The sequence below is a fragment of the Puma concolor genome, chromosome E2 (genome assembly GCF_028749965.1).
Source record: "Puma concolor isolate L17-30 chromosome E2, mPumCon1.1.hap2, whole genome shotgun sequence".
Taxonomy (NCBI): domain Eukaryota; kingdom Metazoa; phylum Chordata; class Mammalia; order Carnivora; family Felidae; genus Puma; species Puma concolor.
In genome coordinates, this window is record NC_141681.1 from 978,735 (window position 1) to 991,004 (window position 12,270).

The 12,270-nt window shown below is 47.4% G+C and overlaps 1 protein-coding gene across 9 annotated transcripts in view; it reads left to right on the plus strand.

Moving 5' to 3' along the window:
* The window catches only part of FANCA (FA complementation group A), a 60,134-nt gene that overhangs the window by 21,285 nt on the left and 26,579 nt on the right, over positions 1-12,270 (plus strand). For all 9 annotated transcript variants that reach the window (XR_015244562.1, XM_086688563.1, XM_086688566.1 and 6 more), the window contains 6 exons: positions 3,150-3,260; positions 4,910-5,005; positions 5,112-5,171; positions 6,025-6,113; positions 6,811-6,871; positions 6,951-7,000. Coding sequence is in view for 8 of the 9 variants with exons in the window: in XM_086688563.1 (XP_086544689.1) it covers positions 3,150-3,260; positions 4,910-5,005; positions 5,112-5,171; positions 6,025-6,113; positions 6,811-6,871; positions 6,951-7,000 (467 nt within the window). In the remaining variant the exon portion in view is untranslated. The remainder of the gene's footprint in view (positions 1-3,149; positions 3,261-4,909; positions 5,006-5,111; positions 5,172-6,024; positions 6,114-6,810; positions 6,872-6,950; positions 7,001-12,270) is intronic.

Genomic DNA, 12,270 nt, shown 5'->3' on the forward strand with positions numbered 1-12,270 from the left:
TGCCGAAAAATGTTCTGAAAGCCTTATGGGGTTTCCTTTGTATGTAGCAGTCTTCCTCTGTTATGGTTCTTTTAAAATATTTTCTTTCTCACTATATTTCGCAAATTTAATTACAATATGTCTTAGTGTGGATCTGCTTTTGTTGATTTTGATGGATCTTTTACGTGCCACTTCGATCTGGTTATCTATTTCCTTCCTTAGATTAAGGGTATTTTCAGCTATTATTTCTTCAAAGAAATTCTCTGCTCCCTTTTCTCACTCTTTTTCTTCTGGGACTCATTTAATGCTAATGTTACTACATTTGAAGGAGTCACTGAGTTCCCTAAGTCTGTTCTCCCTAAAATGTTGCATAATTTTTCTTTCTCTCTTTTGTTGAGTTTCGTTGCTTTCCATTACTCTGTCTTCTAGGTCATTGATTCATTCCTCTGCTTCTTCCAGCCTGCCCTTCATTCCATCTAGTGTGTTTCTTTCTTTCTTTTTTTAAATTTAACCCTTTATTTCTGCTGTGTTATTCCTTATGTCTGTGTTAATGATCTCACTGATGTCCTCCACTCTTTTCTCAAGTCCCGTGAGTATCCTTAGGATTGTTGCTTAAATTGGCCATCAGCCATGTTACTTACAGTTGCCTCACTTCGATCTCCAGCTGTGGTCTTGTCCTGTCCTTTCATTTGGAACAGATTCTTTTGTCTTCTTATTTTGTCTAAGTCTCTGCACCTACTTCTGTGTGTTAGGAAAGTCAGTCTCCTGATCTTGAGGGTAACGGCCTTCTGAAGAGGTCCCGGACTGCCCTTCAGTGTCATGTCTCCTGTCCCCAGGGCGCTCAGCAAGTGTCCCCAGTGTGTGCAGCGTGTCCTCTGCTGTTGTGTCCTGGCTGCTTTATCCTTCAGGCCAGTTGTCTGCAGAGGCTCTTTGCCTCTTGTGGGCGGTGATTGGTCTGAATGTGGCGCGTTTTAAGTAGTGGTGCTCTGGTCTGCTTGTGAAATGAGATGTGGAAGCGAGGCCTCGCAAAACTCTCTGGCGGCGAGACAGCGGTGTGAGCAGGGTTTTGGGCCGGTCTTCTGGGGGAAGGGGGCCTGCCGGGAAGGGCAGCTGCGCTGGAGCGTGTGGCGGGGGTGACGGGGTGGGAGGGCGGGGGTTGAGCGTTTGGTGTGAGCAAGTTAGGAAGCAAGTGGTGCCCGACTCCGCTGGTTCCCGCAGGCGTCCCTGTGCCTGTGCTGAGGGGCGGGAGGGAGGTGGCGCCTGTCAAGTCTTTGTTCCTGGAGGGGGTCTCTCTGTGAGTGGTCTCTCTGGGCCCAGCCCTCTGAGATGAGCAAATCACCTCGCCCTGTGTGCTCCGGGGGCTCTTCAGGTCTCTTCAGATCATGGTTTCCATGGCTCCGGTCCCTGGGCTGTTTGCCTGCCTTCTCTCCAGGAGCAGCACAGTGCCCTCCGGGCTCTCCCTGAGCCAGGCCCCTGCGCTTTAGAACTCTAGGCCTGAAGCCCTGCTGATTGCAAGAACTTGAATGGGCCCTCTCGCTTTCCTAGCCAGTTGCTGTGGGGCTCCGTCTTCCCGTGAGCTCCCCTGTGTGCATTCTGTCCTCACCCTTCCCCGCAGAGGCGGCTCCGTCCCAGCACAGTGGCCGTCATCTGTTTCTCTCCCAAAGCACATCTCTTCTCGTTCTGCCGGTCTTCAGGTTGATTTCTGGGGCACTTGGGATGATTTGATAGTTACCTCGTTGTGTTCGTGGGACGAGGGGAGTCTCGGGCCCTCCTACTCCGCCATCTTCCCCGTATCTGGTGGCTTTTTGTGTCTGCCTGTCTGTCTGCGCCCTCCTCCCACACAGGTATGTTGTGTGCTCTGACAGAAGTGCTCGGCTGGCCTCCCGCCACAGGAGCAGTGGCTGCATAGTTCTGGTGGGCTGGGCTGGGGCAGGACCCGGTGTGGCTGGGTGTTGGGTTCTCTTGGCAGAGGCTCACTGGCTCTTCGGGTCCATTGGCCGTTCTGGAATTCCCGACACTCCCTGGGAGTCCTCGGTTCCCTCCCAGGAAAGCTGGGTTCGGTGTCCTGAGGAGTTGTCCTCCTTGGCCACTTCCCCTGCGGTGACATTGTCTCCTCACAGAAGAGTGAGAGTTTCTGTGTGTTCATCATGTGGCTTCATCATGTAGAATGTGTATGTTTAGGAAAGGGTCCTTGTTAGGGGAGCTAATGCACTGTGCCTCCGAGGGCCACAAACAGATGCCACAGTTACTGTTTTCTATAGGAATGTGTATATATGGTACTATTTATTTATTTATTTTATTTCAGAGGAAGCTGGAGTGGGGACAGAGAGATGGGGGGAGAGAGAATCCCAAGCAGGCTGTCTGCGTTCAGTGCAGAACCTGACTTGGGGCTCGATCCCACAACTCTGGGATCATGACCTGAGCCAAAACCAAGAGTTGGACATTCAACTGACTGAGCCACCCAGGTGCCCCTATAGGAATGTATTTTTTTTTAATTTTTTAATGTTTATTATTTATTTTTGAGAGAGAAAGAGCACAAGCGGAGGAGGGGCAGAGAGAGAGGGAGACACAGAAACCAAAGCAGCTCCAGGCTCTGAGCTGTCAGCATAGAGTCTGATGCGGGGCTTGAACTCACGAACTGCGAGATCATGACCTGAGCCCAAGTCAGACACTTAACTGACTGAGCCACCCAGGTTCCCCTAGGAATGTATTTTTACCTTTTCGTTTTAAAGTTTTTTTTTTAATGTTTATTTACTTTTGAGAGAGAGAGAGAGACGAAGTGTGAGTGGGGGAGGGGCAGAGACCAAGCGAGACACAGAAACCAAAGCAGCTCCAGGCTCTGAGCTGTCAGCACAGAGCCCGACCCGGGTCTCGAACTCACGGACATCATGACCTGAGCTGAAGTCGGCCGCTTAACCGACTGAGCCACGCAGGTGCCCCATAACTTGTCGTTTTAAATAACCCCTTAGCCCGTCTCTTCAGCCAGGCAGAGCCATAGCGTAAGATTTCAGGGCCCCAGGCGGCTCTGTTTCCCTTTCATTGCAGTTGAGTTTCTGTTTCTGTGGCGGAGGCACGGCAGCCGCCAGGCGCCGTGTGACAGATCGGTGTGTGGCGGGCACAGCCCCTCGTGGAGCCGGCCACCTGGCCCTCATGCCGGCCTCTCCCTCCAGGCCTCCTTTGGGAGCTCAAGGGGCTCCCACTGTTGCAGCAAGAAGACGCTGGTCTTCCTCTTCAAGTTCCTGTCAGACCTCGTGCCCTTTGAGGCGCCCCGGTACATGCAGGTGAGTGCAGTCCCAGCCGCCCGGGCGTCCCTCCTCCGTGCAGGCCTCAAAGGAGGGAAGTCATCGTGCCCTGGGCACCGGGGCCACGTTCGGGACGGTCGATTGCCCGGGAACCAGCCGGTGCGTGTCGCTGGCAGGTGGTCGGTGAGCGCGGTGTCGCGTGCAGAGGGTGGGGCGGGTCTGTTGCGGGCACAGGAGGGTGTCCCCAGCCCCCGCTCAGCGGGAGGAGCACGTGCACGTGTGGTCCAGCCCCATGTGTGTGCTTTTAAAATGATACGTCTTTTTTCGTCCCTCTCTCTCTGTCCCTCTTCTGCTCATGCTCTATCTCCTCCTCTCTCTCTCTTAAAAATAAATAAACGTTAAGAAAAATTAAAAAAGAGTCTTAAAATAGGTATTTTTTCTTTTCTGTTCTTTTTGTAGCTTCAAGTTTTATTTAAACTCCGGTCAGTTACCATATAAAATGATACATTTTTATATCAAGGAAGAACCGGAAGGATATACCCCAAAGTGCCCGTGGCCGTTACTTCCAGGGGGGAAGACCTTCATAATTTATTATCTTTTTATTAAATGTCTTAAGTTTATTTATTTTGAGGGAGCATGCACAAACGGGGAAGGGGCAGTGAGAGAGGGAGACAGAAGATCCGAAGCGGGCTTTGCGCCAGCAGCAGCGAGCTCGACGTGGACGCTCGAACTCACAAATGTGAGATCGTGACCTGAGACAAAGGTGGACGCTCAACCAACTGAGCCCCCTAGGTGCCCTGAGTGTGCATTTTTAGTAACAAATCTATACGAATCTCGTTATTAAAAATGCCTTACTGCAAGCTTTCTTTTTTATTTTATTCTATTAAAAAAAATTTTTTTTAACGTTTATTTATTTTTGAGACAGAGAGAGACAGAGCATGAACGGGGGAGGGTCAGAGAGAGGGAGACACAGAATCTGAAACAGGCTCTAGGCTCTGAGCGGTCAGCACAGAGCCTGACGCGGGGCTCGAACCCACGGACCGCGAGATCATGACATGAGCCGAAGTCGGCCGCTTAACCGACTGAGCCACCCAGGCGCCCCAAGCTTTCTTTTTTAAAATGAGATGACTATAGCCGGCATTCTTTGGGTGGGTAGGGCACCTGGAGTCCGATTTTCACTTCTTTTTTTGTAAATACGACATTTGCCTTACGTTCCAAAGAATACATCTGACGGAATGGAGGAAGGAGAATAAAGAACTTGCCGCCACTGAGTGAAGCCCAGAACTTCCTTCCCACCCTTCCGTGGGGACTTGACCCCTTGTCTCCTGGGCACTGCTGTGGTGGTGCTGTAGCCGCGGCCCTGGAGGACAGCGCCTGAGCGGGGGCGCTGGGGTGCGGTGGGTGACGGGCCAGCTCTGTGGGTGGGCCCCACCCCATGCCCTCCCTGGCATGGCCCTCTTCTGAACGCCTCTTCTGGCCCTCTTCTGCTCCATGGATGTCCGTGGGAGCAGGTAGAGACCCTGGGGTTCTGTCCCACCTCTGGCTTTAGCCCCCAGGGTCTTTGGCTAACCCTTGGACCCTCCCGACGTCCAACAAGTGCAGCTTTCGGAAGCGGGCTGTTGCTGCCTCCCCGGAAAGTCACCAGCAGTTCACGGGCTGGTGTCACCTGCTCTGCCATCTGCCCACAGGCACACATTCTCCACCCACCGCTGGTGCCAAGCAAGTACCGCTCCCTCCTCACAGACTATGTCACGCTGGCCAAGACGCGCCTGGCCGACCTGAAGGCGAGTCCTGGCCTCCCCTCCCCAGCAACAGCTCCTTCCTCAGCCTTTCCCCGCAGAGCCCAGCGCCTGCCTGGTCCTCCCATCCCCAAACACGTCTCCTCTGCAGGTTTCTCTGGAAAACATGGGCCTCTACGAAGATCTGTCTTCAGCCAGGGATGTGACAGAGGTAATGTCACCTCGGTTCTACTGCCCCGTGAGGCCTGTCGCCTGTGCTCACCAAGCTCACTCTGAGCTGAGCGTTTGAGCCTTTTCTTTCTGGTGCAGCTTGAGGGTGGGAGCTAACTGGCAGGTACTTACTCTGTGATGCTCTGCCCTTTTCACAGCAGGAGCAAAGCAGGTCACTGTGTGAAGGAAAGTCTGTCATTTAGATCTTGGTTCATGTGGGTTTGCATAGAGCAGGAGGTCTTTCAAATGGGGTAGGGGGAAGATCATGTTTTTCTAAGAATTACAGAAAAAAGCGTTAACTATATTTACATAAAGCAGAAGTCAGAATGCTGTATGGTGTTTGTATGCATTGTTTTGAGAGCCTCAAAAACTTTGTAAAAGCTGTGAGCTGCCGGAGAGCCCTCACAGCGGCCCGTGACGCGTTCCGTGAATATTTGTAAGTGTTTAATGCAGCTGTCCATTTAAGATTTCTTGCTGCTCATAAGTCATTTCACATTTTTTTTTAAGTCTCAAAAGTTAAGACTCTTCCCCTTCCCACTTCAGATCCTTCTTTAGACCCTTTTATTCTCCTAGGGGGACCCGGCAGGGTGGCAGAGGGTCACAGACATGTCGAGTGGTTAGTGGGGCGGCTCATTGCCAGACACGAGCTCTCTGAGAGCAGGAGACAGCGGATGGTACCTTTGTGTGGTCTTGCTGGTAATGGTTGGAACGTTCCCTTGCCATGCTGGCAGTGAGCACTCGCCATCCACCCTGACATGGCAGAGCTGTGCTCAAGGGGAGGCTCATGACACCCTTCTCAGCGTCTTTTCTTCCACATCCTGTGTTCCCTTCTCACCCTCCCTGTACGGAGCCAGCCCCACAGCCAAGCGCACCAGGATGTGGAGAAGGCCATCGCAGTGTTTGAACACACAGGGAGAATCCCCTCTGCGGTCATGGAGGCCAGGTAGGGTCATGCTTCCCCGAGCCGTCCTGTCTGTTCTCAGAGCCAGTCGGAGTAGAATGGCTTTCATATTTGTGGGTCTCCAAGGGTAGATGTCCAGCAAAAGTCGTGCAGAGCCTTTCTGTGAACCTTGTTTTCTTGATAAAAGCTGACAGGTAGTGTGGAGAAGAGCCCCCACTTAGGGGGTTTAGGGCAATAACTTTGTTACTGATGCTTCATGGATGACCGAAGTGCAGCCAGGACAGAATCGAATAGCAAAGTTGTTGTGGGTTTTGTGTGGTCCCGAAACGTTTTCAACTGTGGTTGCTGTCAGTGTGCGGCAGCTTTTCGAAGGCCTTGCTTCTCAGAGCTGTGACCTGACCCCCGCTCCCAGGATTCCAAGCTCAGCCCCAGGGGAACGCCCACAGCTGACCTGAAGTGACCGGCCCAGATCGCACGCCTGTGCGGCGGGCAGAGTGCCTTCCAGATTCCCTGGGACGCAAGCTTGTTGCTTCCCTGTGTGGGAAATGTCCCAAAACGGTGAAAAAGAAGACTTAAAACTGTGGTGTGATGTCACAGTCACGTGATAGGATGTGAGACAGCCTCTGAAATGTAGTGGCTGTCCGTGGAAATGGATTTCGTCGTTGTCAGTAAGGGGCTCTAATGCCTGTGTCGTCTGACCGAGTGTGTGACCCTCCTACCCCGCTCTCCTGTGCTGCAGCATCTTCAGGAGACCCTACTACACGGCTCACTTTCTCCCTGCCCTCCTCACGCCTCGAGTGGTCAGTACGTGCGGTCGCGGGCCTGGGGCCCTGCTGGCAGAGAGCGGGTGCCTCACTTGACTCCCATCTTCCCCCGCAGCTCCCGAAAACGCCTGATCCCAGAGCGGCCTTGATCGAGTCCCTGAGGAGGTACGTGAGGACACCTGCTTCCGGGAGGGTTCTTGACAAATGTAAAGGGTTGTGCCTCTCATATGGAGGAATGCGTTTTATCTCATGGGTTTTATTTATAAACTATTGGCTCAAAATCGGTTAAGATTTTAAAAATAAAATATTTTTGATACTGACTATCATTTTTCACTGAGGATTATCAGTGTGGGGATTTAAGAAAGTCAGGCGATTGCTCCATAATCGCTGTGAAAGAATTTAAGCCAAGAAAGAAGAGAACAGGGAGACTCGGAAGCCTTGCTCTGCAGCAGGTTCGGCCGGACCTGAGACCGCAGGGCAGGGCACGCAGCCTTGGCTTCCCAGCTCACGCTAAGACCTCTCCCAGCCGAGAGTTGACCAGCTTCCCTGTCCTCCTTCCTGTAAATCCTGCTTCCCAGTAACCCTCTTACAACACAGCGATAAGGTCGAGGAGAATGAGGCTAGAACATAAAAGTAAACTTTGTCATCTTATATATAATAGGATTATTCTCTGGGATCCTTATTTTTATTTATTTTGTGTGTAAAAGAATCCAGAAGTACAGAGACCAGTGCAAAAAGTGCTCCTGTGCCTCACTCACATTCATGCTTTGCTGTGCCTTTCCTTTTTTATGTTTTTGTTCAAAATAAAATTGTATGGGTATTGTTGAAACCCTTCTCAATCCAGCTCCCTGACCTGCTTTCCATTTTCCCTCTCTAAGGAAACCATTATCCTGAGGTTCACATATAATCTTTTTATTTATTTGTTTTTATTTTTTTAAGAAAAATTTTTTAATGTTTTTATTTATTTTTGTTTTTTAAATTTTTTTTTTCAACGTTTATTTATTTTTGGGACAGAGAGAGACAGAGCATGAACGGGGGAGGGGCAGAGAGAGAGGGAGACACAGAATCGGAAACAGGCTCCAGGCTCTGAGCCGTCAGCCCAGAGCCCAACGCGGGGCTCGAACTCACGGACCGTGAGATCGTGACCTGGCTGAAGTCGGACGCTTAACCAACTGTGCCACCCAGGCGCCCCTGTTTTTATTTATGTTTGAAGGAGACAGACAGAGCATGAGCGGGGGAGGGGCAGAGAGAGAGGGAGACAGAATCCGAAGGAGGCTCCAGGCTCCGCCGAGCTGTCGGCACAGAGCCTGACACAGGGCTCAAACTTACAAACCATGAGATCATGGCCTGAGGCGAAGTTGGACACTTAACCGACTGAGCCACCCAGGCGCCCCTTTTTATTTATTTTTTTAAACATTTTAAAATTTATTTTTAAGAGAGTGAGCCAGGGAGTAGCAGAGAGGGAGAGAGGATTCCAAGCAGGCTCTGCACTACTAGTGCGGAACCTGACACGGGACTCGGACTTTGAACCATGAGATCATGACCTGAGCCTAAATCAAGAGTTGGACGCTTAACCAACTAAGCCACCCAGGTGCCCCAATCTTTTTCTATTTTTAATTTTATTACATATATTTAAAAGTAAAAGTATGTGTGTATACATGCACATATCACCCCGTGTCCCTCTGCAGTTGGTGTTTTCACTCACCCTGATGGCTCTGGGTCACTTGACCAATAGCATAGAATTCTGTTCTGTGGCAACCAGCTGCCATGTTGCACAACCCCGGGGGTGCTATGGCCTGCAGCGTGACTACCTTGATTAATTTATCCGTCCCCTAGAACAGAACTCTTAGGTTAACTCCATTATAATGCTCTTTTAATAGTGCTTCAGTGAACATCCTTGGATGTGTATCCATGAAAATTCCAAATTTTTAGGGGTGCCTGGGAGGCTCAGTTGGTTAAGTGTACGACTCTGGGTTTTGGCTCAGGCCATGATCCCATGGTTCGTGAGATCGAGCCTCACGTTGGGCTCTGTGCTGACAGCACGGAGCCTGCTTTGAATTCTGTGTCTTCCTTTCTCTCTGCCCCTCCGCTGTTTATTCTCTGTCTCTCTCATTCTCTCTCTCTCTCTCTCTCTCTCTCTCTCTCAAACTCAAAAAATTTTAAACTCTGAATTTTTAGTGGAATTTCCTTAATTTATGGATTAATATTGGGTAGTTGACTTTATTGTAATTTTCTTTCTATGAACATCGCATATCTATTTAAGCTTTTCAGTAGTAGATTTTTCTCTCGTAAATTTCTAGTTAGATTTGCTACTGGGTACCTAGATTTTGTTGTTGTGAATAGCATATTATCTTCTGGGGTTTAAAAAAATTTTTTTTTCATTGATTATTGAAGTATAGGTACTCCTGTATCAAGTAACCCTGTTGAACTTATTTATAGTAGGTGATTAGTTGATTTTCTTTGTAGATGAGCACAGTAGATTTCTATGTCGAATAAGTTTGTCTTTTCTGATTTTTATACCTTTTAGTTTTTGTCTTGTTAAATTGGGTAGGCTTCTTAGTGTAACATGAAATTGTAGAATAAGCTGGCATCGTGTGTTGTTTCTGACTGAAATAGGAATGCTTCTGATGTCTTACCAGTATTTCTATTTGCTGTAGTCTATATATTTAAACAAAAAATTAATGTTTGTTTATTTTTGGGAGAGAGAGACAGAGTGCGAGTGGGGGGAGGGGCAGAGAGAGAGGGAGACACAGAATCCGAAGCAGGTTCCAGGCTCTGAGCTGCCAGCACAGAGCCCGACATGGGGCTTGAACTCACGAATCGTGAGATCGTGACCTGAGCCAAAGTCAGATGATTAACCGACTGAGCCCCCTAGGTGCCCCTGTAGTCTTTATATTTTCATTTCCTTTAACATATTCAGAAAATTCCCTCTGCAGATTTGCTAAGGACTTTTAGCATCAATTTATGTTTTTTTGCATCTCTGAAGGTGGTTTTTGCTGCTGTGAAATCTGTTATGTGATAGATTACAGTGATTTTTCCACTTTCCTTGCATTGTGGATCACCTACTTTGTAATGATTTTTTATTACATGGGCTGTTGAATGTGGTTTAATGATGACTTTATTTAGGATTTTTGCATCTGTGTCTCATACTTTTTTTTAATTCATGTTGGCTGCTTTGGCATCAAGGCTATATTCCATTCTCATGGAATGAATTGGGTAGCCTTCCCTCTTTCCTGTCTTCTGAAACAATTCATGTAGCACAGGGATTCTGCGTCTCTTAAAGTTTGATAAAACTTGGCTATAATATCTTTCCCTCATGTCTGTCTCAGAGAGGCAAACTATTGACAACTGAATTGGTTTCTTTCTTTCTTTCTTTCTTTTTTTTTCATGTTTATTTATTTAGAGAGAGTGCATGAGAGCCAGGGAGGGGCAGAGAGGGAGAGAGAATCCCAGGCAGACTCCGCGCTGCCAGTGCAGAGCTTGACAGGGGGCTCAGGCCCACAAGCTGTGGGATCGTGACCTGAGCCCAAATCGAGAGTCGGAGGCTTTACCTACTGAGCCCCGCGGGCACCCTTATTATTTCCTACTTTCTTTGACTTCACGCTGTCGTTCTTAAGTTCTTAAGCTGGTTGTTTAACTCAGTGTTTTACAGTCTTATGTTTTAGTTTTGTTTTGTTTTGGTTTGGTTTGGTTTTGCTTATTTATTTAGAGAGAGAGAGACAGGGCACAAGCAGGGGAGGAGCAGAGACAGGGAGACACAGATCTGAAGCAGGCTCCAGGCTCTGAGCTGTCAGCACAGAGCCCGATGTGAGGCTTGAACTCATGGACTGTGAGATCATGACCTAAGCCGAATTTGGACGCTTAACTGACTGAGCCATTCACGTGCCCCTCTTTCTTGTGTTTTAATAGAGGCGTAGCTTAATAAGGTTTACCTCTAAGTGTTACTTCAGTGCCTTCCAGAAGTTTCAACATAGAGTTCTTACATTGTCATTCAGTTCTAGATATTTTATTACTTGCGTTATGGTTTTCTTGTAATTTATGAGTTAGTTATAAACGAATTAAAACATTTTCCGAACATATAGGTGTTTGCCCCTGAGCTTTTATTGTTAATTTCTAATTTAATTACATTATTTTCAAAGATGATTTGCTTTTTATGGATTTTTAAAATATGTATGTATGTATTTACTTATTTTGAGAGAGCGTGAGTGAGCAAGGGGCTGAGAGAGAGGGAGAGAGAGTGCGTATCCCAAAGTGGGGCTGGAATTCCTGAACCATGAGATCATGACCTGAGCCTTAGTTGGATGCTTAACTGACTGTAGCACCCAGGCGCCCTGATGGATTTTTTTTTTTGAGACTTTCCCTTAGATCTCGTACGTGTTCAGCATTTGTAAACATTTCCTTTGTATTCTTTACTTTGGAGGTATAGGGTCTGTCTGTTAAATTGTACTTGTTCCCAAGTTTTCTGTATCTTGACCAGAATTCTGTCACTTTGGTTTATCAGTTTATTAAGGATGTTGTTGTGGTTTTGTCATTTTCTTGTAATTCTGTCAGATTTGTCTTTATGCATTTTGAAGCCTATGTTACTACTTGCAAACAAGTTTTTATGATTGTTAAAATAAAGCCTTCAAAATATAGCTGCCTTGCTGGATATTTTTTTATTGTGTAATGTCTTTATTAGGCTTTATTTATTTATTAGGCTGTTAATGCCAGCTTTTTTTTTTTTTTTTTTTTCCCCTTTTTGGTGTTTGCATGGTATGGCTTCCTAATTTTTTGACATTTATTTCTAGGCTTTAAAAATTGTTTTTGTCAAAGTTCAGTAAGAATGCAGATTGAAGAGTCAGTTCTATAAAGTTTATTAAGAGAAATAGTCATTCCCTCCCCTCCACGCCTCCCTGCCATTTCTTTTTCTCTGGAGGCGACCATTTTCAAGTTTTGACTGATTTTTGTTATTTATCTCCATATTTCTAAGTAATATTCTTATTTTGCTAGCAACTTACCACTTTTTTTTGTTGTTTTAGGCCATGTCAATTGGTTTTCCGCTATTTGAGGATGAAGACCTAGGTTTTTTGCTTCTACCCACACAAGTAGATGTCCTTCATACAAAAAAATCTTTTAAATTTTAAAACTCACTTTTTTTTTTTTTTTTTAGGGCTATGTAAACACTATTCAGAGTTCACCATTAGGAATGTAACTACCTTTCATTTCTCTGGGGCTCCTAATTATCTTTGTTTTATCTTAATCTTTTGTGTGTGTGTCATTCAACTGGTAACCAAATCCGCCATCTCAGTGTCCTCTCACTAAGACCTTCAAGTGCTCACTCTGTCGCTTCTGAGAGAGAAAGGCCTTCTGGAGCCTCCTAGCTGGCTCCACTCTGAATTGTTAGCTTTTTCTGCGATCCTCGTATCTTCCTTTGACCGCCTGGGAGTGTCTCTGAT